At 41.3% G+C, this 26470-nt stretch overlaps 1 protein-coding gene across 4 annotated transcripts in view; it reads right to left on the reverse strand.

Moving 5' to 3' along the window:
- The window catches only part of DOCK8 (dedicator of cytokinesis 8), a 163011-nt gene that overhangs the window by 29638 nt on the left and 106903 nt on the right, over window positions 1-26470 (reverse strand). For all 4 annotated transcript variants that reach the window (XM_025202973.1, XM_025202972.1, XM_014519464.2 and 1 more), the window contains 11 exons: window positions 25232-25327; window positions 23514-23609; window positions 21672-21821; window positions 15430-15543; window positions 14297-14452; window positions 10596-10735; window positions 9305-9474; window positions 6829-6971; window positions 5957-6139; window positions 4813-4948; window positions 3224-3311 (listed from right to left, as the gene is read on the reverse strand). In XM_025202973.1, coding sequence (XP_025058758.1) covers window positions 3224-3311; window positions 4813-4948; window positions 5957-6139; window positions 6829-6971; window positions 9305-9474; window positions 10596-10735; window positions 14297-14452; window positions 15430-15543; window positions 21672-21821; window positions 23514-23609; window positions 25232-25327 — 1472 coding nt within the window. The remainder of the gene's footprint in view (window positions 1-3223; window positions 3312-4812; window positions 4949-5956; window positions 6140-6828; window positions 6972-9304; window positions 9475-10595; window positions 10736-14296; window positions 14453-15429; window positions 15544-21671; window positions 21822-23513; window positions 23610-25231; window positions 25328-26470) is intronic.

Consider the following 26470-nt stretch of genomic DNA (forward strand, 5'->3'; position numbering starts at 1 on the left):
CATGTGAAACTGGAGCTGTTTTGGCTGAACTCAGTTCTCGCAGGCGATTTTCTGTCCAGGGCTGGATGAACAGTTCTTACTGTAGACTTTTCATATGGATTCAGGATTTGCTTTCTGTGAATATTCCATATTTTTTCCCCTATAATTTTTTATCTGCATGAAACTGGAGGTCATGGATAATGAAGACCAGCAGGGTCATCAGAGTCAGCTCAGCACTTTTATAGACTGCCAGGTAGTGAAGAGAAGGCATAACTTGATTGATCACAATTACCCAGAGCAATGAAAGATTGGGAGGCCCTGCCAGGAGACCATTGTAATAATCGAAGCATAAATATGAGCAAGACTGGCACAAATTAAATAAGCAACAACACAATCCTTTGAACTGGTTCCCGCAACCACAATATGATTCAGGCCCTGTACGTTAACCATTTTGATTTATCTTGTTTGTGTGTTCAGTAGAAGAGTCTTAGTCAACGTTTAGGAACAGACTGACTTTATTAATAAATAAACTGAAGGAGAGGGACATAATGGGAGCCAACTCTAACATACAACTGCTTGGAACCTTCACTCCCAATCAGCTGCTCAAAACCAGTGCTCTCCAACGAATATGGTTATTTTGTACAAGCCTTTTAAAGGGCCAGTAACCTTAAAAAAATGACTGACTCCTCTCTTTATATTCCATTTGCTTTGAAGTAGAGATAACTTTTCATAGTGAATACAAAATGGGACCCATGGGGAAAAAAGAGATAGAATCAGGATAGGTGCTCAAAATGGGGGCCACCAACTGACTCCCCAATAAGTGCTGGAGAATGAAAAAAAACCCAACACTAACTTTTTCAATAGGAAATGCATTCAGACTTGGCTCCCCCTTGGTTCAGGGTATCTGCTCAAAAGGACAACAAGACATTCAGAGAGCACAGAGACATATGGATCCTCTCAATATGCAGACTTGCACTCTTAGCTAAAGGAGCAATTGATTAAACTGAACCAATGTGGCCCACACCAAGAATAGTACCTAGTAGGGCTGTGCGAAGCTTTGGTTGCTGATTCAATCTAGTGGAGATTCAGCCCAATTCAGTGGCTGAATCTCCAAATCCAAATCGAATCAGGAGATCCTTTAATCTCTCCGAATCAAATTGGAACCCTCCGAATCCATTCGGAGAGATTCGGCGATTCAGACATAGACACAGCTTTGTTTTTTCTACATACCTCAAGATACCAGGGGGCTTGTGAATGCTGCAATGCTAGGGCACGTGGAGTGCCCCACAGGAGCGCGGGGGGGGTGTCCCCCCAGTGCACTCAATAGCAGACCTGGAAGTGGACCAGAAGCACTTCCAGTTCACTTCCAGGTCCACCAGTGAGCATGCAGGGGGCCACCCTGTGCCCCCCCCCCCCCCCCCCCCCCTGACTGGTGCCTCCTGGGTCTGGGGGGGCACCCGGGGTCCCCCCTGTGGCCAATCGCTGAACCGGAGGACATGTCGGGGGGAGGGGGAGGCTGCTTACTTCCCGGCAGACCCAGAAGTGGACCAGAAGTATTTCTGGTTCACTTCCGTGTTCACTGCCAAGCATGAAGGGGGTCTCCCCGTGCTCCTGTGGGACACTCCATCTGCCCCAGCATTGCAGCATTCACAAGCCCCCTGGTACCTTGAGGGATGAAGAAGCTGAACCGGAGGACATGTCGGGGGGAGGGGGAGGCTGCTTACTTCCCGGCAGACCCAGAAGTGGACCAGAAGTATTTCTGGTTCACTTCCGTGTTCACTGCCAAGCATGAAGGGGGTCTCCCCGTGCTCCTGTGGGACACTCCATCTGCCCCAGCATTGCAGCATTCACAAGCCCCCTGGTACCTTGAGGGATGAAGAAAAAACACTTAACGCTGTGTTTACAGCTGAATCGCTGATTCTCTGAATTAGCATTGAATCTTCAGATTCGTATTTGGCCAAATCGAATCAGGGATAGTGATCAACACATTGAATCACTGTCCCTGATTTGGGGCAAATCTGAATCCAAATCAAATAGAGCCCATTTCACACACCCCTAGTGCCTGATTTGTCAGCATTTCCCCTATTTCTCCTGTTCAGCATGAAGCTTGATAATTAAGGACCAATTTATACTTCCTTGGCACAGACCAAATTCATTTGGACTTTTATTGAAATTTTACATGAAGGAGAACAAAAAGGTCCACAAAATTTGGTCCTAACATTTCAGCTTCTGTTTTCAGAAAGAGAACACTAGTAATCATGCTAACTCAGCATTCTATTACCTAGTTACAACTGTGCCACATAATTTAGTCCAGTACTCCTCGGCTATATTAGTCAGCTCTTGAATAAATAAAAATACTGCAGCAAAATGTCTTCAGTGATGAAAGGATAGGCATATTCTTCACAGACAAAGCATAGAGGCATTTTCTTGCTCTTTCTTTTAAACTGCAGTGAATTCAAAAACTGAAAATCTTTGCTCAAAAAGATAGCTGAACAACAGTTTACCTGCTTATCGCAGAATCTTTACAACTCCAATGGACAAAAAACTAAAACCAATACCCCTTTTCCCAGCCAAAGTAACTAAAAAGGGCTCTGGAAATTCAGTACAACTTTAATATAGAGAAGATGCTACCCCTTTTTAAAAAAATGGCATCTATTTAAGATGATTACATTTATGCAAGTAGGTATAGGGAAAAAAATTGTCTCTCTTCTAGTGAAGAAGTCACCTGCTCTATTTTTACCCTCAAACTTCAGATAGTAAAAAACTGTTGTATTCACAAATGGCAAGCTGAAACTTGTAACAAAAACATCATAAGAGAAGAATCTTTTTTTTCCCCCTCCTCTGGTAAATAATTCACCAATGGGTTACATCTGGCAAATTTAGCGAGACAAAGCACATATTGCCATGCTGCATACATTCAACAATGCAGCTACAGCACCCTAAAAGTCAAATAAGCCCTGTGGTACCTGGGGTATCATATGTATGTGTCTCATATACAGTTAAATCAGAAAGAAAAAGATGCATAGTTCACAGATTAAGCCCCTCAGGTCTTTAGAATCTCACTGGTATGTCCCAGCAACAGCCAACCCCCAAAGGAATTATTTTTTATTTCTTTTCCTTTTTGAAGAATGAGGCTGGAATGAAACTGCTGATTTTGTAATAAAAGCATCCTGGGGAAAAAAAACCCACAACCAAACCCAACCTGGTTTAGGTAAAAGTGATATAAATTTATTAAATGACTTACTTATCTTGCTTTTCATTTGCCTGCCGCCAGTGAGTCTGCTCTTTTCTCCATCGCAGGTTTTCATTTAGCCCTGCCAATCTGTCATTCCCTAAGAGTGCAACATACATCAGTAAGATTAAAGCGGAAAGAGAACACCTGCATTGTGATATCTAATCATACAGGGTGATCTACATTTCTGTAACAGTCATTTGGTGCTCGAATCCCTCAGCTTTCAGCCCTGGGGATCCTGCTACAAGGGCAGTGTCAATCATTTCTGAAACTCTGGGGCTTTTAAATTTAATTTGCAATTTTTAAAAGTTTCCCCAAGACATTTGTAACACTTTTTTTTTTTTAATGAGCTGACTTTTCACTGTAGAGGCAACTTGCTTTATTTTTAATGTTTTTGAAACTGTGGCCATGTATGAGGGATATCATAGAAACCATATCATGACACACTGAAAATGTTCAATGCACACAGTTTTTCCTTCTGTTCTTGCAACTAAGATAGGGTCAGAAAAGTGATTATTTGAAGGGAACAACCTTGCAAACCTGTTCCCCCATGTGGTCTGAGACACATCTGTTTTCATTACTAATTTTAAAAGGGCCATTTAAAAGGTACATAATGGACAAGAAACATTGCTAATATCAACTCATGCCCCTCATATCACAGAGGACAGAATTTGCCCCAGACAGAGCAGGCAGGGAATGTGTCCCCTAGACCAGGAAAGGTACTGATCTCATGGCAGTCATGACCACTATACCACTACCCAGTCCTAAAATATAGAGGATGCCCTACATTACGGAGCCCATAGTAACTGTCAGTGTCTCAGACTTCATTATTTCAATATGCAGTGCTTAGAATAGAGTCAAAGAAACATTACCTCCAAAAATTCACGTGTAAGTTGGCTATATATTTGTAACAGATTTGAGCCCTAAACTATAAAAGCCTTTGACAATTTTATACATAGAAAAGCACCCCCAAAAAAAATCCTGGAACAGATATAAGGGTCAATTACTATAGTAAATGATGTCAAACATATGGCCTGTGGGATAGATCTGTCCCACAGATATGGGTCATCAGGCCCATGGGGCTTCTTGTTGCAGTTGCCAGCAGCCAAAGTGTTAACACTACCACTGCTCAATCCCCAAAGCCATGGCTGCCAGCACCAGCACCTAGTGGGTGAATGCCACTGCAGAAATTAGTTTTTTGTTGCCACTGGTGACTAAAAATCAGCAGTATTCATCCCCTGGCTGGTGGCCATGCTAACACTGCTCTAGCAGCCACCGCAGTTAACTGCTCAGCTGCTAGCACCATCACAGCAGCACTAGCAACTGTAGCTAGAAGCTCTGTGGTCTAGGTCCAGCCCATGGGAAGCCCATGGTCCGAATCTGACCCATAAGATGCACTGCAGTCCAGATCCAGATCCAGGGCACAAGGGGCCATGCAGTGTGGATCCAGCCTGTGGGGTGAAGAGCTTGACATCCCTGTTGCTAACTGAAGATTTGGAGAGTTGTTGCTGTCCTTTAAACCCCGAAAGGGAAAGAGATTTGGATCGCCAGCTCATTTGAAGTTTTCTGATTAAAGATAAAGGGGAAAAAACAAAAAGTACCAGCTGGTGTCCTGCAGCGTTTCATCATTTCACCTCTGGCCCCTTCTCCTCTCAGTAAAGCCTCTTCTAGCCGGGCTTTTGCATCTTTCGACTTCTGGAGCACTTGAGTGCTAACTTTATCTGAGCTTTGTTTGCCCTGGACATATGTAAGAAAGCAAAGTCATTTTCTTCACTTCAGAGCACCTATGTTAAAAATACACACACACTGCTAATCCAAAGTGTACTGCTGGGACTTCTGATATCCCTTTTGGACACAATTCAAAACAGGTGGAGGCCAATGAACACCATTATCAATTTACAAAAGCAGTGTGCATACTATCAAAGAGCCGGTATGTGTACTGTTAGCAAATACACAGATATATCTGGAAGTAAAGAGAAAGGTGACATTTGAGAGATAAATACTCCAATATTTCAAACTATTTAATGATAATAGTTTGCTCTTGTAGGGCTCTGGTACAACATTGCACTTAACCTCACAGTCCCATTGAGCAGTAGGTATTATTATTCTAATTTTACAGTGAAGAAATGTAGGCACAGGGTGAAATTACTTGGCCCGGTAGAGGTACATAGCAGCAGAGATGAGAGTTCTGACTTCAAGCACAAACCTTAGCAGTACCACTTCTCTACCCAGGACTTGATAAGAAACAGTGCAACTCTGGGCTGAAAGAATCTACCCTAACCCCTATTTTCACAGGCAACTTCTTTATACAAGGAAAATAGTAAAGAAATTTGATTGTAGAAATGTGCAAAATGTAATAGTGAGTAAAGCTTCACAGCTTGGGAAATTTGATTCGTAGATGTTTAGCTGAACCTCTCAAGGAGGAAAACGTTGGCAGAAAAGACACATCAGCTTGACTTCCTGTCTGAAATAAGATACTCAGAGCTCCATGAAAAGGAAAAAGTAAGAAAAATTTTAAACCAGTTTTGTAGAATCTCATAAACAAAGCGCTTGAGTTCTCATCATAGATTTGGACCAGTTATTTCACTTGAATCAATTTGTCCATCTCTAATCAAGATGAAACTCAGATGGCAAGCGGGCTATTTTACACCCTTCAGTCACAGAATTCTGGTATTAAGGACTGCTTTAGAGGCAAAGAAAACATAGGGACAAATCAGCAACCCAACCGGGTCACGTTCCATTTACCTTGTATTCAAAGCATGAGACACAAATGAAGAGGAGATCTAAAATCCTGTTCAGCTGCATGGATGGAAGGTCAGTAATCCATTTCTGAATGAGGTTCTGATCAGCATTCTTCATGATCCAGAGGAAACAGATCAGAAGGTTGCGAGTGGCATCAGGACTCAGCATGCTGTACTGTTTGTAAGGCTAGCAGTTGATAAAAACAAACATATTTGACGAGAGGAGAAAAAGGAGAAAGTCGTGTTATTTAAATAACTAGTGGAGTCTAGCATCATGAGTGCTCCATCTATTCCAGATTCCCAATTTATGATATACCCATTATATTTTCCAAAAGGCACACCTAAGGTTCTGGAATTAGTACTAGGGTGTGGGTGTAAAAAGAGGAAGAGTAGCTCCCCACAGTATTTCTATATGTTCCCAGCAACAATCCTAACATCGGCATCAAAAAAAAAAAAAAGAGTTCTGCCCAAGTGCTCCCAATTCTGCAGGTAATGATACTTAAATATGTTGCCTGGCTGCTTTATGGAGCATGTTGAGGGATGCTTATGACTGGTGGTGGTGGGGCAGGGTCCTGTGGAGGAAGGAGCAGGGACAGTGCAGTGCCTGGCAGTGACTGAAGAAGTAGTGGTACAAAAACCAGATGGCTGTGGGAGTCTGGCTCACTTTGGCAAAGGCAAACCAGCAGGTGGCATAGATTCAGCTCATACAGGTTTCAAATCCTGGTGGAGTGAGCGTCTCCCTTGATAACCCAAGCCCCTGCTGAGCTGAAGATTTCCAGGAACCACAGGGAAAGGAAGAAAGAAAATATTGAAAGAAAACAGTAGGAGAAATGAAGGAAGGAATGAGGGTAGGCTAGCAAAACACTGCACACATACCAATGAAGACAGAGATACACCAGAAGTCCTGAGGAGGTTGAACTGATTCCCAGCAATGGCCAAGGCAACAGACTGATTGATTGTAGATTCTTGATCTTCATCTGGATTCCCTGAACGACCTTTCCCACCACGGGCATCTGAAACTAGATTTGAAGCATCTCACTGACACTGCATGGTACAATTAAATGTAGCTTTGGTTTTCTAAGTATCATGTGATGGCATGGTCGCATATCCACCCCTGTTGGATGGAACAAACCAACTGGTATTTCTCTTAGTCATGGCTTGTTAAGGTGAAATAGTAATGGAGGAAAAGGAGAGAAGAAGAATAAGATTACCAGGACATTGTGCACCAAGGAAGCACCAACACATTCCTCTTAAGTGGGCTTAGCCTAAAATCTCCACTTTTAAGATGCATTAAGGGTGCAGGTCGACACATATGCACCCTTAATGTGCCTTAAAAATGGCAGTTTAAAGCTATGTAAGCCTAAATTTGATATCTGCATAAAGACGGTATCAAATTTAGGTGGGAATAGCCAAGTTGCATTAGCACACGTGTAGATGCATTAACGATGTGCATTAATGTGGTATGCATCAGTGGATATACACTGTGTTAATGAACATTAGCATGTTTCCACGTGTGCTAATGTGACTCGCACCTAAACTTAATGTGCCTTAATGTGCATTAACGTGTCCACGCGTAGACGTGTACCTAAATCATCTTAATGTGCCTTAAGGAAAGGCACTTTAAGTTTAGGCACGCGTAAATGCACATGTAGACATGCCCAAAGACTCAAGTTAGTCAAAAAAGCATATGGACAGAAGGATCTGTTCAAACCCTCTCCTGCTGTTTTGAAAAAAATTGTTTCAAAGGAAAAACCATCGGGGGACCTGAGGATTTTCAAATGCTTAGACTATGTCACTTTGCGCCATGTTTAATTGGCATTACCTGGCTAAGTATCCCCACCAAAACTGTATATGTGGGTGTGGGACTGTTACAGAAATATGTACATAGGTACAAATCTAGCAGCTGTCGATAGAAGAGCTTTTTAAGTGTTTAGTTTAACTAATCTGATGAAGTCTATAGAAAAACTGAGTAGGAAATAAATTTTCTAAGAATGAGTGTCCAATTTAAGGCATTTAAGCCTGGTTTTCAGAGGCGCCAAGTGACCTCACTTGATGTGCTCAATATCTCTGTAGTGGGTTGTTACTTTCACAATATAGGTTTTGTTTTCCTTAGGACAAACTTGCACCCATAGGAAACAACAAAGTATAAAACAAGCAAGCACAAAACAATAAATGATTAAACCAAACCCTGTGGTTCATTCCCAGATCCTGACACAGTAACCCCAGCTCTGCACAGCACCTCCACCTTCCCTCTCTCCCTCAGCTCCCTTCTCTGGGAGTTTTAATTTCCTCTGGGCCATCCAATCATCCCCATCAGTTAACCCAATCCCTCGTAGGCAGGCAGGCAGGCAAACTTCTTTCTACCACCTGCAGCTGGGCTGCAGCATTCAAGCCAGACATCCTGTTAAAATCTCCAAAAACAAACCCCATGGCATCTCATCTTAGACACCAAAAAAAGAAAAAAAGAAAGGACACCCCACTTTGGAACATTTAGAACTTTCATAACTATGCCTGTTTTCTCCTATATGACATAAAGATAAAACCTATCAAAAGGGTATAGTGACATTTAACTATGTCAAGCACTTTTACATTTTTGGATGGTAAGAAATAATATTTATTTATGATGTGACTGTTTTATTCCAGGGACTCTTGCATAATTGGTGAAAAAAATCTTAGGTTCTCTAAAAAAAAAAAAAGGCTTCCTTTTTTCATTACCACAAGTTTTTCATGTAAATGACAGGTACTTTTGCACGTAGCAAAGCAGAGCACTGCGTTTTAAAAGAATATCAGCTACTGTCATGGAAAAAACCCAAAGCAGCTACTTGGGGCAAATTCATACGAATCTACTACAGGAAAATATAACGGCGTAAAAGAGCTAGAGAACTATTTAAAAACAAAACTAAAAAACTAAACAACCTCTTCCACTCCACCCAAAATACCTCCAGGATTACAAGATTTTGAGCACCGTTTATAGTGACAGTAAGATAAAAATTATCTTCTCTAACCTTGAGCACGTTGGTTACATTTGTGTAAAATGCTTCTTGTAACTACAGTACCACAGTGCTAACAACATTAAGTAGTAATAGAAAGATGAATACATAATGTTCACCCCTGAAATTAACTGCATCCAATTCATCTGGTTGGGAATTTGAAAAATTATGTAATAGCGTGACAGTATTACTTTTGTTCTCCTTCCTAATGCACATTTTAAGCCATTCAGGGTTGGGGCCATGTGTATATGCTACCTAGGATTATAGTAATAATTATGCAGCTAAAACTATCTCCTTTATATTTTGAGATTCAGGTCACTTAAATTACTCAGTGAAGACAAATTAAAAAAAGAAAGTCATACCTGTGAAGTCATAGAGCTGTGGGAGTGCATCCAAAATGATCCCAACCAAAGGGAGGTAAAGAGCAGCGATTTTGACCTTCACCTCTTTTTTGGAGCAGCGCAGGTCTAGATCATGGGAACTCAGCAAGCTATGGATAGCACTGATAGCTTTCTTCTGCACCTTACCAATTCTGTTGGCATAAAAACAGGAACTAGTTTTGATATTGACACATGCAAGTTGTGCAGACCAGAAGCAAGAAGAGATGATTGGTGGGGGGAAAGAAGGCAGAAATCAACCACTCAGTAATTATAGGATAACATGTTTTGCTATAATCACAAAACAACATTTCAGTGTGCATTCCCAGAAGACCTGCAAATGAGTAGAAAATATTTGGCAAAAGGGCCTCCAAGTAATTCATTAATTCCAGGCAAATTCAACTCTGTGGAGAAATGAAGACCATTCTGAGATAACCACAGCTGTGCATTTACCCAAGCCCTTCAGATTAGAGACAGCAATGTTTTCAAGACCTTTGCTTTGCCAAGAACAGTTGAAAGTTGTGAGCTGTGATGTAAAAGCATGACATTTTCCTGCGTATTTAGGTAGCATATGCATTCATTGAGGCAAATGTTTTGCACCTAAAATGATTATTGTTATGTTACAAAATGACACATATATAATTACCCCTCAGGTTGGTGAAGGTTCTATCTGTTTTACTATGGCAAGAGCATTAAGAGGTATATGATCTTGGCTTATGCCAGGATGAGCTAGGTCTAGTTATCACTAAAGTCTATGTTAAATTTAAAGAGCTCTGTCATCTTTACCAGAGATTATCTTTTTGAGCAGCATATATTTCCCTTCCATGCAACTAGCATAGATTATCTCTTTTTTCCTCTACCCCGGCTTTGTCTCATCCCAGTTGCCATCTTAGACAACAAACTTGATGGTTCTCCTGGCTCAGTCCAGGTCTATTGCAGATGGTGGCTTGATTGCACATGTATTATTGGGAGCATTACTGCAATAGATGCGTGGTTTGTTACCCATATGCTGAAGGGTGGGCTTGAAGGATAATCCACCAATATTCTTGAATGTAGACAAAGTCCATTAAACTCTAGAGTCTATCCATTCTACTCCAATACAGAGGGAAATATAGGTAGAAGCCTTTCTTGCGACGTTGTGACACTTACCACTATACACTTTCCATATGGAAAACAAGAGGCTGGACATGAAATCAAATCCAGGTCTATCAGGTGATAAACAATGTGTACGATCATAGGGCCATCAGGATAATCCTCTAAAAAATTAGAAACCTACCCCTCTGTCTCTGTGTCCAGGGCAGCTGCCAATTCAGTGAAGAGCAGTCCAGTCAGAAAGTGCTGTTGACGATAGTCTGCTGAAAGGTCAAACATGCTGGCAATTTTCTGATCCTGGAAACTAGAGCAGGAGCTTGAATTCTGGAAAAGTATATTAGGTGTTTTAATGGATTATCAAAGAAAAAACAACTCATTAAACAAACTACAGTGACAGCTCATCGAAAATGCATCTAATAGGTCACTCTATTGAAAGGATGGACCATGATGTCAGAAGAATGTAAAGCTTTACAATCAAATTGAATAAAATCCCTAGGAAGCAAAATGTTTCCATGAATATTTAGAGCAAGCCTAAACTACTCATAGTGAATGCTGAGTGTGGGTAAGTAGTGCACAACAGTTTATTCAGTGAAATCAGCCTCTCTTCCCGCTTGCTGTTTGCTATCTTATAATGCTCAAATTTGTTTTAAGGAATTATCATATCAGCAAGTGGTTTCTATGAATAGCCCTCATTTTATTAATTGTGCACAAGCAACTTGCTGCAAGTATTTGATGTGCAAAGTCCAAACTATATTTGCTAGCATGGATGGGGGACAAAGCCAGAATTTCCCCTGGGTTCAGGTGTTTTTTTATTGCACTCTGCCAGCTTAAAGTAGTTATAAACTGGCTTAAGGGAATAGACACATGAACAAGTCACCGAAAGGTAACTTAGTATGTGAAATTGCAGCCTATTAGCTACTCCACAATATGTGCAAGAGGAAGCTCCAACAGCAAAGGCACTGCATAGGGACTTCTTTGCCACCTCCTCCTGACACCTGGTGTAAAGGTGTGGCCAAGCAGGATGGAAATTTAAACAGTGTTTCCCTGAAGCTTGACAATCTTTGGCTCGGGTTGTTGGCAGCTGGTATAATTTAGAGCAGCCTTCAAACTCCTGTAACTTATAGCTGTGGTCTGATATATGGCCAGCCAAAGAATGGGAAGTTGCTGCTGAGTTTGTATTTTGAACTCCTCAGCTGCAGTCATGATGCTAGGTCGGTAGGTCACTTGGCGGGTTTTGTTCCCTGACCGGACAAGCATAACTTCTAGAGTCTATTTCCAGTCCAAAAAAAAAGTTTACAAAGTTCACAATTTGCTTTTCGGTTATATTCTTTAGCATTCACTTGAATATTTCTTCCAATAAAGTGAGAACAGTGCTGCAAAACAGACTGCAACACTCTGGCTGCCACCTATGTGTAAAATGGGCTGAATCAAGACCCCACAGCTGAAGACTCCCAAACTTTAGGGCAGTGAAAATCTGAATTAAGACCCAGAGACATGAGAGCACCATGACAGTTCAGTTTTGTCTGTTTGGAGTAACAACTGGATGTTCTATGCCTTGGCGTGCAAATTTTCTACATGGGCTCTTCACAATAATTGTACAAGATTTATCCCCAAGGCCACCTTATTGAAAAATCTAAGTCTAGCTGACAGCTCTCCTGTACACAGAGCAGAATTACTAAACTGCTGACTAGTTACCAGATTAAATCATGCAAGAGCAGCGAAAAAGCCCTATTGATTTGCATGGGTTGCATTTTGTAGGTTACTCCTAAGAAGAGTTCATGATGTTTCCTGAGGAAAAGACTGATCCTAATTGGTTTCTGCCCAGGTTTGACCCATAATATCTATTTCAATAGCTGTGCAAAATTGCCATTTTCTTTCTTTCTTCCTTTAAAAAAAAGAAAAAAGAAGAATCCCATTTCCAGATCTTGTGTGTCAAGAGGTAGCCTTAAGAAGAAATCTTGATCCTCAAAACCTCAAGCTTTATATGAATGACGAGAAAGGAGCACAAAACATGCATCCTTTTTTTTTTTTTTTAAATGAGTAGTGACCTATTTGTATACTTAAGATATGGGTTTGGGAAGTTTTAAGTGCTACCTTTACAGATGCTGGATATCATCAATTTTTTGGTAATACCCCTTAGAAAGAATACATGAACTTGAACTTTCAAAATGAACCTCCCAGCTTCTCAGTGCTCCTGTGTATCTTTAGTCACCTCCTACCTTTCTTCCCAGGGTCATGGGAAGAAGCCATAGGCTATAACTTTAATTATTTTTTCTTTTGATTCATACCACTCATTTTTGGGACTAAACAAACATATTTCTATTTGAAGAATCTTCAGAGATAATGGGTGCTTTTCTTTTATAGCTAAGAGACATAGCCTCTCTAAACAGTTAGGTTCTTCCTGGGGCAGGAGGCTCCAACGCTAACCTAGGGAAATGGCAATGGGAAACATTTCCCTTTTAAGCTGAGCAGGCACTACACAGCCCAGTAAAGTCGTTAGGGAATCACCTATTTGGGATTATGGGGCTCTTTTGTGCCAGAAGCTCCTTGTACACCCCTGCTTAATGACCTGCAGCAAGCTGCAAGCTAGGTACTACCCGAAGAATTTAGGGTAAGAGAGGACAAAGTCCAGGAAGAAAACGAGTTTGGGGTGCCAGCTGTGGACCTCTCAGAATATGGTTAGGAGTTCAGGGAAAGAAGGATAGCAGGCAAGGATACATAGTTGTAGGGAGAACATCCAGGGCTATGCAAATATTAATCTAGATCTGCAAATTGTGTGTGTTCCTAGGATGTTACTCATGGGAAGAACAAGACAATGGCCTGAGGCAGATTTATGACTATTTTGCAGAGTTCTACCTACAACATAAATGACCCTATACAAAAAACCAGGAAGTGCAAATAGAAAGAGGCATAACAAAATCAAAGCTTCACTGTGAAACTCTAGAAAAGCAAAGTCAGTCACTACGGGAAATGAAAAGCAAGCTAATACTTTGCTTTCAACAGCATTTTCTCTCTATCAGCAGAAATCCATGTTTCAGTCAATACCTGAGCACACAGGCACCATCTACAAGACGTGAGAGGAGGCCCGCAAATTGAAAGCCGGGTGCCAGACAATCAGCTGATTTTTGGCTGGCTCTAAGTCTGCTTCAGGGCTCGAACTGGCCCCAGCGCGGTCCCTGGAGCCAGCTGACAATTAGCTGCTCATCTGCTGTAGCAGGGCTGGTTCAGGAGTTGTATGGTAGGGGGCAGTTTGAGCCCTCAGGCAACAGTCAGCTGATCATCTGTTGTAGCAGGACTGGTTCAAGTCCTGGTGAGGTCCTAACCCTGTCGCACATTCAGTTTAAGGCATGATGGAAGCCAGCCACAAAAAAATATTATATATTTTTGTGACTGGTTTCTCTTTTTGTGGAGCCATTAAATTCCTCAAATGTGTGGCCAAGTTACTATTTAAGACAGGATTAACCTACTAACCTTGTTTTAAGCATAATGTCTACCAGGGGCCAGAGTTTGTGTCCTTCATCTAAGGACTCACATTTTGCTGCATATTTCCATAAATTATAATGCACTGTAAACAGATGTTGCCACTGGTATGAAAAAAAAAAAGCCCTTTATCCTCACAAACATACTTTTGCTATACATAGTGAAACCATGGGTTCTCCAACCCCCCATTATGGTATTTTTCACCACACCTACTGAAAAAATCACAACAAAACGTACATCTTTGCCCTTTCTGCAAGGCAGTTAATCATTCTTGATAGTCCCAGAACGGTGGATTAATTTAGACCTAAAAAGCTGTACAATACAAACTGAACACATTCTCCTCCTCCCTATGTGCACTTCACATGAGGGAGATGGATGTGTGGCACTGTACTGAGTGATGCCTACCTGTGATGATAATGAGGGTGAGGGAGATGTTGGAGTAGATACTGAAGTCATGAAGAAGAGATTCAGATTGAGGTAATGTTCATGGCTGCAGAGAACTCGCAGAAACTCCAACCTCATGGAAATTAGGGTGGAGAGTGTATTCAACTTGTTTGACAGCTAGAAAAACAAGAATAATGTGTGACAGAGGTATGCAATTTACAATTATAGATAGAAAAATATCCTGTCTCCTGAAACAGAATCAGTCAATATAATAAAAATAATTGAGAAGCAAAACAGATGCAGAAATGTTCTGAATTCTTCCATCCATTAGCTTCTCTTTCCTTAATGGTGATGCTGGTTGTCACTTGGCCAAACTCCCAAGAAAGGATCAATAGTTATTTCCTCCCAGAAAAAAAAAATACAGTGACTCTCACTTTTGCATGGAAAGTGATTTGCATATGATAAGTTTGCCTTTTCTGTAATATTAAAATTGACTTTAAAAATAACAACCCCTGTTGTGTCTATGGCAAACTAAATGCAGGAACGTGCCTCACCTTTGTGCAACACAACATCAACAGTGCTGTTATCACCATTCACAATGGCAAAACCACAGCAGAAACTATGGAGAAACACTTGTTGACTTCAGTGGGCATAGTATACACATGTCTGATGACCTCCTTTTGGTCAGATGTGAAGGCTGTTATATGGATCACAAGATCAAAATGCTTAGAAGAAAAACCATAGAAACATCTAAAAGTTTTAGTAATGGAAACTTCATACATGATTATAGTGGGTTCTTCAAGGTGGATTTTCAAGCAGAGACTTTTATAAATAACTCAGATGGTTAATACTTGAGCTAAATCTTTTCAACTAGGACTAGGGTCCAAATACTCGCTGTCATTTCCACTCTGTGCAGTGAATCCCGTAGTGGGAGAAACAGCCCCCAAACGCTGCAGAGGTTAAAAGCAGCTCCTATTTTAGGTAGGTGCCCTATGGCTGATTCAGTGCCTTTTACCAGGCTCCCAGAAGCAGGGAATCTATCCTACCCTTTCTACAGCACTACTAATCTCAGCCTCTTGTTCAGAAAAGGAGTCACAAACAGGGCAAAACATAATGCCAAATTTAATGCAAGGACTGTTCCAAACAGTGCCTACCTGATTACAGTAATGTTTGATGAGGTTAAACACGAACCCACGGTCCATTAGGGAAAGAAGATCATACAAGAAAAACGCAAGACTAATGTTGATCTTTTCTGCTTGCTCGGTTTCCTTTAAAGAAATAAATGCAGTTACAATACATAAGAAAATACAGTGGCAGAAGCTGTATTACTACCATTCTTTAAAAACAGACTGGGTACAGTACTATCCAGGGAAACACCAGGAAAAAGACTAGGCAAGTCTCTTTTCACTTCTAATGTATATGGGATTTATAAAAATATATAGTATTGTTCCTATATAATAATTTCAAATGTTTATGGAGATGACTATCCCAGCAAGATAGAATAAAAATTATTACCTATGTGGGAAATGTAGCACAAGCCTCTTAAAATATATTTTAGTATTGTCTTTCACAAGCTTTGTCTAACCAAAGTTATCCTAAGTTTAAACAACATTAAAACACCAAAAAAAAAATACAGAAAAATTGATTAGCTAGTATTCAGGTCCAAACAATAGCTCATTCATGACTGCAAAAGGAGTTGCAGGATACAAGATTAAACAGAAGCTCTCTGATTCACTTTTCCATATTTATACTTTTTTGTTCACATGTAGCAGTCCATTTCCTGTGACCTTTAATTGATGCTATAAAATATTTTCCTATAATCCTTATGAGGCAGCTTGCCAGCTACAGAAAAGCAAATCAGGGATATTACTGCAGAATGCGAAATGAGTTATTTAAAAGAATACCATATTTCCTCACATATAACACGCACCTTGTTTTTGCAAGGCATTATAAAGATTTCTCCCCCTCTACCCTACAGTTATGACTGCAGAGAGCAAGAGCAGAGGCTAATCTTCAGCTGACTCACCTTCCCTTTCCTACTTAACTAAAGCCCTAGCTGCTCCTGAAGACTGGTCTCCACCAGTAGATCTCTGATCTGGAAAAGAGCTAAAGAGCTGCAAAATAGAAGGGGAGACCAAGAGACCTAGTAAGCAGCAAAATTCCCCTAGAAAAGGTTAGATTATTTAGTGGAACCTCAAGACTGTTACAAATGTTATTTGAATACCTGTAAAGTGAAGAACCCTGAGCCATTAACTCAATGGTCCATTAATAGCCCATTGACTCCCTTAGCTATCTGAAGAGTAATACCAGAGCTGCTGCACTATGGACTAGGAACTGAAGCAGGGTGCAAAAAATCAGCTTCCCTGATTAATAAATATACTCTAATTTTGGGGGGCTGATTTTAGGGAAAAAGGTATATCCAAAATTTGGTAAATGAAACAAGCAGGTTGCTATTGCATGTAGTAAAAATCTGTAAAAATCACTTAAATGTCATCCATTGTTGCTAAGCAAGACTAATACATGGTCCCAATTCTGTAAACATTCCAGGTAATTTTAGAAGAATTTTCATACATGGCAATCTTTCACTGTTAACTCCCACCATTCCCTGGTCCTTGCCCTATTGAAAAAGAATCTAGTTGACAGTATTTTCTCTACAGACTATTTATGTCTTTTCTGTGAAGAAACCATTAAAATATTGGAAAGAAAATGTGTCCAGCTTCTTCAGAGCAAAAATTTTATGTTTTTAGAACATTTTTTACATAATATGAATCAATTCCTCTCCTCCCTCCAAACCAAATGCTTTGAAAGATTTCAGTGACCCAGATATTTATTTAAACATTGCTCTGCTTCAAACATTTAACTCACACATAAGGACCAGAAAGTGAAACAAAGGCCACAGGCATTATATCTATAGTATTATATGCACCCTTGTAGCACTACAGGGGGTGTACATACATGCACTCCACCTATAGCACTACAAAAATGGCTGCAGCACTACAAAAATATTTCCGTTTGAATCAGGAACTTCTCTGTAGCTCTACCTTTTGTAGTGCTGCATTTAACTTCTGTACCATTACATGCAGTGCTACAGAGGATCCCTGGGCTACAGACAGACATTACACATAAACCAGTTTAAGTGGTTTAAACCTGTTACTGAACAGATGTTCAGTGCACATAAGCCAGTTTGAAAATGGCTGAAACCGGTTTAAGATAAGCCTGGTTGAATGTAGTATCAGACTTCCTGTAGTATCAGATTTGGCTCAAACTGATTTATGCAGTGTCTGTCCCATACCCCTTGCTGGTTTAAGATAAATCAGACTCCCCAGCATCCTTGCATGCTCTTTGGGCTGGGTGGGGCTCTCTGCTCCACAGAAGGGCTGGCCCCTCCCTTCTGCTCCCTGGCTGCAGCTCTAGCAGGGACAGCAGGCTGCTCACCTCCCTCCCCCTCACCACTCTCTGCTAATCAGTAATTCCCCCCTCCCCTCTGCCTTGTGGAGAGGTGTCTGTATATTAGCTAGCAGACCACATGCTGGCTACGGTCCATGTTGAATCAACAGGTAGCATTAACAGGTAGTTGGTAATGTCCCTCAGTTGTTTTCTTAATGGGGTGATAAATACAGAGTAAGAGGTGACAAATACAGTTATCAATTCCCTGCTGGGCTAATCAGAGCATCCTGCCATAGTCTGGCCACGTCCCCCTTCATCTCAATGCTGTGCAAGGGAAGGGAGGGCTGCTCTAGCGCCCCCACCAGCTTCAAGCCTGACCCACTGCAGGCATGTGCCCACGTTTCTGGGGTGTCTGTCTGGTTACAAAACTGATTTAGGCTAGCCACATTAGACTAACCTGCAAAGATTGAATCAATTCAGGTTCAGGCTTTTTGAATGTCTGTCCATAGCCCTGCAGCATCCCACAGTGCTTTGCTCTCCTCCCACCCCTCTAAAGAGGAAGGGAGGGAGAGATAGCAGCAGGCAACTGCGGGGATGCAGAGCTGCAGCTGAGCCAGGAACAGGGACTTCAGCTCTGCTCACTTCAGCAATCTGTCAGACAGCATGATCCCTAGGCAGCAGTGGAGCAGTGGGCTCTCCTTGTTGCCCTTCTGTCACACAGCCTGCTGCTGTCTCAGCCTTATAAAAGTAGGAATTCTGCTTGCCTTGGGGCATGGACACTTGCTGCCACAGTGCCAGAAGTGACAGGTACCAGTGCTTGCTGATCACTGACAGCCTGCCCAGTGAATGGGCTCTCTGTCAAGGGAGTGGGCAGGCTGTCAGTGATTGTGCTCACTGATGAGCTTCTCAGGGGGCATAGGGAAGGAGGAACAAGAAGAGATGAGAAGCAATCCTTTATCATCCCTTCTCTGGAGAACATACCTTTGCAGTGACTTCGTAACACTCTTGCTGGGGGTGCTACATGTGTGAACATTCTTCATAACAATATATTTTTGTACCTCTCCACGGACTGAGACCTTATAGTGGTAGGGAAGCTTGTGTGTCCCAATGACCCTCAGAGCTATATCACCCAGAGTCTCATACCCCTGGCAGGGTCACTCATGGTGAACAGTTCTGAGGGAAGGTTCCAGACAAATCATGGTCCAACCCCAAATCCTCAGCAGTGGATCAGGTGGAAGAAGATGTGAGGATCTCAATGGTTGCAGCAAGATTGAGGTCTCCTGTAATCTAGGATTCTCCCTTGCCACTGGGTTTAGATCTCTACCTTTTCAAGATTATGTGGTTCCTGTTTCTGCGCAGAAGCTTCCTCATGTTAAACAAAGTCATACAAAGACTTCTACCACAGGAAACAACTCATTCTCCTGTAGTAACCTCCAAAGGCCCTATGGCAATAGACCAGTGGTGATGGAGGCAAGACTAGTGAATCTGGCAGTCTCTAGCCACAAATCTACATGCAAACAGTGGTAGCTGATGATCATCTTGCACCTAGGTTGAGACAGGGTTGCAATTCAGCAGCAGCTACCATGAATGAGCAGTCCTATTCAGGATTTTCTCTGCTCACCCCACATGGGGAAGGGGCTACAAAAGGTGCCCTAAACCTAGACTGTCTTATCTGCTCCTGCCATTATCTCCAGGGAACTAGTAAGATACAGCATTGACAGTGCAGCTCTGAGTGAGAACAGATGACCAGATGAGGGTTAGCTAAGGGAAGATGATGGAGGCTACACTTTCTTTTGGAAGGGGAAACTGGCCCAGAACATTGGCTTTGCCATCAAGAACTAGCTCATGGGCTACAGAGCCCCCTGTGGGCATTAACAAATGTCTTATGAGCCTTCATCCTAAACTCAGTAACAACTAGTATGCTACCATCATCTGCACATATACCCCAATGCTTGATGCTGACAATGATGTCAAAGAACAGTTCCACTCCAACCTTGACCACATTCTAATACTAGCAAGGAGGACAAATTCATTCTCCTCAGTGACTTCAATGCCAGGGTTGGATGTGACCTGGAACTCTGGAGTGGCACCAGTGGGCAGGAAGGAGAAGGAAAAGCCAATTCCTACAGCATCCTCCTCCTGAGCAAAGACACAGAGAACAGTCTTGTCATCACACACTTAAATTTTCAGACAGGAGTAACAACATCAAAAGCTCGTGGAGACACCCTTAATCTAAGCACTGGCACCTTCTTGACTATGGTTAGAAACTATTGTTAAATTGTCAGAAACCATGATCGAATGGATGTCCATATCACATGAGCCATGCCAGGAACCGATGACTGCCAGACAGATCACAGTCTTGTCATATCCATTATGAACATCTGGCTTGCTCCAAAACACCAAAAACAACTAAAAGCAATAGAAAGACTCTCAATACCAAATCAAGACCTGAAGCTCTGTAAGGATCTCCAACAGCGTCTCCATGGAAAGCTCTCTGCCCTGTCCACAAAATAAGGCAACACTGAAGAACTCTGGAAGGGGTTTAAAACAGCCATTCAGATGGTCTTTGCTGAATCCACTGGCTGTACCACTACTCAACACCAAGACTGGTTTGATGAAACTGACACCAAGATCCAAGCCCTCCTCAAACAGTTGAGAAGGGCTCATTCTGCTTGGCAAGATGACGCCTCATCTCAGCAAAAGAAGGAGGCGTGTCAGAACTTCAAAACTGAAGAATCTGGGAAGTCAAAAATCAATGTTGGCCAAATAAAGCTAAAGAGATCCAGCTCTATACTGACAAACATGACATGCACATTTTTTTTCCAGGCAACAAAATACACCTACATATCAATTTCCCAAGGTCCTACTTTCCGGAGATCACAGTATGGTTTGTTTTGAGGTAAAGCATCTTGTCCTCAAACCAGAGAAGAGAGAGCAGAGGAGGGAAAAGGAGAGAAAGCCTTGTCTACAGCCTACTCTTCTCCCTGTGGAAAAAGACCTGCAACTTCTGTGGATGGGCCTCTGGCTCAAGGATTGGACTCTTAAGTCACCTGAAGACCCATCAGTGAGCTGTAGTAGAGATCATTCTTGAATCAAGGGATTGCCGATGATGATAACATTTTGGTAGGACTTCAAAGTGCTACGGCCATTGCAATGCTACAAATGCATGTCTGTCTATGGGCTAAGTGACTTAATGCATTTTCTTGCATACAACGTGCCTTGAAATATGATGCACACCTTGTTTTTGAAAGAGAGAATGAAGAAAAAAAGATCTTTCCTCACAAGTAAGTAACTGAGAAACAGCAGCTAGTGAGCTGAACCTGCTCATTTTTCTTCTCGCTGTGGACTGAGTGCAGACTTAACTTTTCCTTTTGCCTGGTAAGTGACAGCAACTGCTCTTATCTTATTTCCTCTCGTATAATGAACACTCCAATTTCTATCTGCTCTTTTTTCTTTTTTTTTTTTTGGGGGGGGGGGGGGGGGGGCATGTGTTGTATGTGAGAAAAATATACCATTCAAAGGGGAGTATAAATTCATGAAGTAAACAAATACCATAAAACAGGAAAGGCAAAGTTAGGCCTTTACATTTTTAATACTAGAATCTAACACGTTAATGTAACCTACTTAAAATGTATCAAAGGAATAAGGAGTACTGAGGTTGGGGACTTATTTTTGCTCTGAGTCATTAATGGCATCTCTTTGAAGGAGATTATGATTAGAAAATTTGAGGGTGGATTTTGCATCCTCAGAGTGCAAGTTATTCAACTTCCTGATTAATCCCACTGAAACCAGTGGAACCAATCATGGAACTGTTTCTATACAACATGAATGAGGGTATCAGAATCTGCCACATAAGGATGGGTACATGAGAAATAAAATGGAAATACTGGTAAAATTCATGTCTGGTAGAACTCCAATGATGTTAGTAAATCAGGCTCAATGTTTCTATGGATATTTCCCATGAGATACAACAGAAAGGAACCACTGTATTTATTTTGTTTGTACTTACCTTCTGTGGTTTAACTAGAAGTGCTGCAATCTCTGAAGTGACCACATTAACTATAGTGGTGATGTCATCTTTGAAACGATCTGAGAATCTACTTCTTCGTGGAATGTCTTGTTTCTCTATATTGTGAACATACTGAGCCATACTCTTTACCTGCAAAATAGAAAGTACTGCTGCCACACTACTGCTTTAAAGTTGGCACTGCAGCCTAATTCTACATAACCTTCCTCTTGACATAGTCTATTATGACTGCATAATAGCATAATCATAAGCTACCTACCTGTGGCCCAAGGACTGAATGGGAATGGAGACAACTATTATATCCTTAATTCTCTGAGCTGACCCCTCTAGATAGGTGTTGAAACACATGATAGAGAGGTTTGTAATGCTGCTGTTTTTGCTGCACCTCTTTTGTACAAAGAGTAAGCTTTTACTATTCATTATTTGTTGACTGTCCACATTACTTTGCATCCTACAGAGAGGAAGGTACAAGTCTTTTCATCATCAGACCAGACTGACAATATCACTATTACCCAGATGAAGTTTTAAAATAAAAGGCAGTAATATTTTAAAACAATTTTTATGGTGGCATATCTGTGAAAAGCTTCATAAGAAAGGGAAAATATTTCATGAGAGGTCTGAATGAAGACAGGACAGTTATTCAGTGTACAAGGAGAGGAAGACTGCCTTAGGCATCATGCACAGATCTTAGGTTGAGGGTGCTACATAAATTTAATAAAAAAATGGATTCCAGCTCTCTACATTCATTTTTTATTTCTGAAACTACAACAGATACCAGATCTCTCCTCTACCCAGGTTCTGGATTGTGGATGCTGACTCTCAACCAGTTATGTGCGACAAAGCTATATGGGACAATATCACTGCTGCTGTATTACCACCAAAGTGTTGCTATTTCAACAGAAAACTGAAGCTTAGAAAGGAAATTCCGCACCAAAGTCTTACCAGAATCCAGCACCTAAAGGGTTAAATGGGGGGGGGGGGGCGAGGGGAAGAAAAACATGGCTCTTATTCCCATTCCTATTTGTTTTCTACCCTACATTCCTGCCGTATCCCAGACTCCCAATGAAGTCATCTCTTCAGTAACACAACAAAGAAGAATGGTGATCAGACAGTGAGGAGTTCTGGATGTACAGAGAATGTGGGATGGGAGGTCTGGTGAAAACAATGGGCTGCTGGGTGTAGTAGTTCTCACCCTGCCCTGATGTCAGGCATGGGGTGTCACTTTTTTGAATCAGTTCCTACTTCTAGGCTGGCTGGTGGAAGCTTTATAGGCTGTCAGTGTAAACCAATATGTCAGAATATTTTTCAGCAACATCAATCACCTCAGTCCTCTGAGTAAAAACACCTGTGTGTGGAGCCCTGTCACTGTAGCCCATGCTATAGACAGAGTGGAGAAAATGACAGCTGGAATGAAGGAAAGGTTCCAGCTTGCCTTCTGTCTCTCCTCACTTTGTCAGGATTTTTGGAAAGTTGTTTCTTCTGCTGGACAGCAGGGGCTGACAGAGTTGGCTCTGACCCAAAACTCACTATACAACCCCTTCTCCACCACCCTCCATACAACACCTTCTCCATCACCCCTTCCACACCACTTTGAGGAAGGTCATACCTAAAAGAGAACCCACATTTTGTGCTTCAAGTTTATTCCTCTATAGGGGAGGCTGGCTGGACAGACCCTTCACCTCCCCTCTCCCACACGTGGAATGGGTGTGCTCAAGTATTGTGAATTGTGATGCCCTGGGGGGAACAATGACAAATGTGCATCTACAGCTTAGGCATAAACTCAATTTACTTTCCTTATTGTTATATACTGCTCTTAAATCTTACCAGGAGCTCAAAGAAGAACCAGGCATACTTGAAGACAGACTCCCTCACCATGCCAGTGCTGACCACCATCTGCAGTGCTAACTCTTCATGAAAATGCTAGATAACAGAACAGAGTATGTTGAGATTTGACTTCAAATTCAACTCACTTCTCAATGCTGAACCCCCAGTAAAACTCAGGAGGGGTGAAATTCAGTCACTATTGCCAGGGTCATGTAGAAGGCTCCCCATGCTGTGGTGTCCTTTTTTTGGAGAGGAACAACTGAGCAGAGAGGGACATCTCTGTATCCTGCCCATGGTGGTAAGGTGGATTTCAGCATAGTGGTATTAAAGGAGTACTGTGGGCAAGTGAGGTGAAGAACCACTGTATCTACTTTTATGGAGAGTTAGGACCAAGAAAGCACCAAATCAAGGTCCAGATGGGAGGCAGCCATTACCCAAACCCAGAGTGCATGAGCTTTGTGAATGGGATGTGAGGGGTGGTTTCACCTGGTTGTGAGCACTTCTGTATAAAACTTATATAATTTTTGAGGGTGCTGTTCAGGGTGGACTGTGACTACTAAAGAACGAGAAAGAAAGAAATGCTCAAAACAGGACTTTTGCACTGGAACATATTTGAGGAGAATAACATAAATTTGTGGATGTGTCTGATCCCAAACATCAGGTTCAGCTACCCCCAACTTTTAGAAAGCTCAAATTCATAGTCTCTAAAAGGTCCATTCCCTTCTCTCTCTCTTTTTTTTGAAGTAAACAAACAGAGATCTTTAACATTTCCACAGTTAATGAGAACATCCACAGTTTCATTATATAGGATAAAGGAACCTCTTGTGAGACAGAAACAGATATAAAGCTTTATATTTAAGGGCATAAATCAAAATGTAGCAAAGGGCAGCAAGGAACTTGCCCTTCAGGCAACTTATTGCTTAACTGCCTGCTGACGGGTTTATTACACCTTCTTCTGAATCGGCTAGTGCTGGCCACTGCCAGAGATAGGATGCTGGATGAAGTGTGCTCATGTGATCCGGTGTCAGTTCCTAGGATCCTAATAAGCTAGCTTGGCAACTTGTATTAGGTTAGAGAGAAAGTGTACCATGGTTGTATAGCCTGCCAGCAGGGAAAAAAACTAAGCAGACTGCCAACTCCTCATAGAAAGAAGGGAGGATGGAGATAGCAAATAGATTCTTAAAAGAGTTTATTGCAACATTTAAAAACCAATGTAGATTATCTTTGTACAAAGTGACACAGAACCCAATAACTTAACACAGTACTAAAAAAAAGAATCAAAGAGAAACACAGATTGGCAGCCTGCAGGTAGGCATTTAAAATATGGCTACAGTTCGGTGAATGTAAAGCTCAGCTTGCCTTTTCAGTTCTATTCCCCAACGTTGGGAAAAACTGATCCACTCTGATCATTATAAGCTGTAATAGAAAGCCTCCAATATCCTGGTCCATAAAACATATTGGTATTTGCCAGAACTATTTGGGAAAGAAAAATGTTAACAGCCTAGGATCAAGAGGTGGGGTAAATGATACAAAAGATCATTTATCTATCAATCTATCACTGTTTTCCGACAGTTTCATTTGACAAAACCACTAATTAATTATTTGTACCTCCTTTTTGCACCTCACCACAAAGTTACTGGCACTGTGCCTTTTAATAGCTGTCTGCTAACGTCTCTCCCAGTTTCATTAATGATCACCCTGACCGTGTGGCAGTCTACCTTTTTACTGGATGGTCTTGGGCTTGTGCAGGTATTTGGTATATCAGTAGTCGGTTCAATATAGTAGGACATCCGACTGCTGTTGCGATCCACAACCTGGAGCAAATCAGCCAGACCAAAAAGGAAAAATTAACATAGAAGAATCAGTTGCTAGTTGTAAATAAATAAATAAACCCCCCCCCCCCCCCCACATAGAGAAACCTCCTGTTCCATACCCTCTCCCCCCACCACATACACATATGTGTGTGCGCACAGCATGCTCCCTGCCACAATAGATGAAAAACTTGAGTCAGAAACTGGGAGCTAAAGGATGAAGAACATTTATGATAACAGTGCCACCATGTGGATTATCCTAACATTGCATTTACAACTTTAAAGCTCTCCCAATTTCTCTCTTCAACAAGAGTTGACCTTTAAAGTAAATTTCAGATTTAGAACCACCAATTAAAAAGGGACCTGGGAGTGTTTTCCACTAAAATAATGTCAGTTTAAAAGAAGGTGAAATGGAAGCAGTCATCAAAGCATTATAAATGGCTGAATTATCAATATAATATAGTTATACTCTGCATCTTAATTTTGTATTAATTTGGGTAGATATAAAATTACCCTGTATTGTGCCATGTTTTAGGAACCAGTACACAGGAGTAAAGTTATCAAATATTAAGGCTGCAAGCTTAAAAATGGATATGCATGAACAGATATATCCACACAAAGAAATCTGGCAAACATCTGTAATTTCTCCTAGCTGTTCTGCTTTATTTCCCTCCAGACACATGACTCCTCATTATTAGAGATGTTTTTTTCCAGCAGTGTTTTAGAATGAAGCCTAAAAACAACCTGACATCTAAGCACTCTTGATGTTATAAAATGGTATGAAATCTATGGAATGCTGAACAAGGAAGAAGCAGATGATTTTGTCTTATGCTCATTTTGTGTTGTTGGAAATTCATGCTTGGTAAAAAAAGAATCCATTACCAAAATTTTGGGTGGTGTCTTTTATTGGACCAACTATGTAGTTATGATAGAGTTAGACAAGCTTTTGAATGCAAGACATTCTTCTCCATGCCTTGCATTTGAAAACTTGTCTAACTCTATCCCAACTACACAGATGACACAATAAAAGATATCACCTTAAGAAATCCTTGCCAGCCTCTTGCATAATTTCTGGACCATCATGTTATAACATCATTCTTATGCTACTATAAAAAAAAGGCAAAGGAGAAACAAAATATATTCCTG

Source organism: Alligator sinensis, unplaced genomic scaffold, assembly GCF_000455745.1.
Source record: "Alligator sinensis unplaced genomic scaffold, ASM45574v1 scaffold308_1, whole genome shotgun sequence".
Lineage (NCBI taxonomy): Eukaryota > Metazoa > Chordata > Crocodylia > Alligatoridae > Alligator > Alligator sinensis.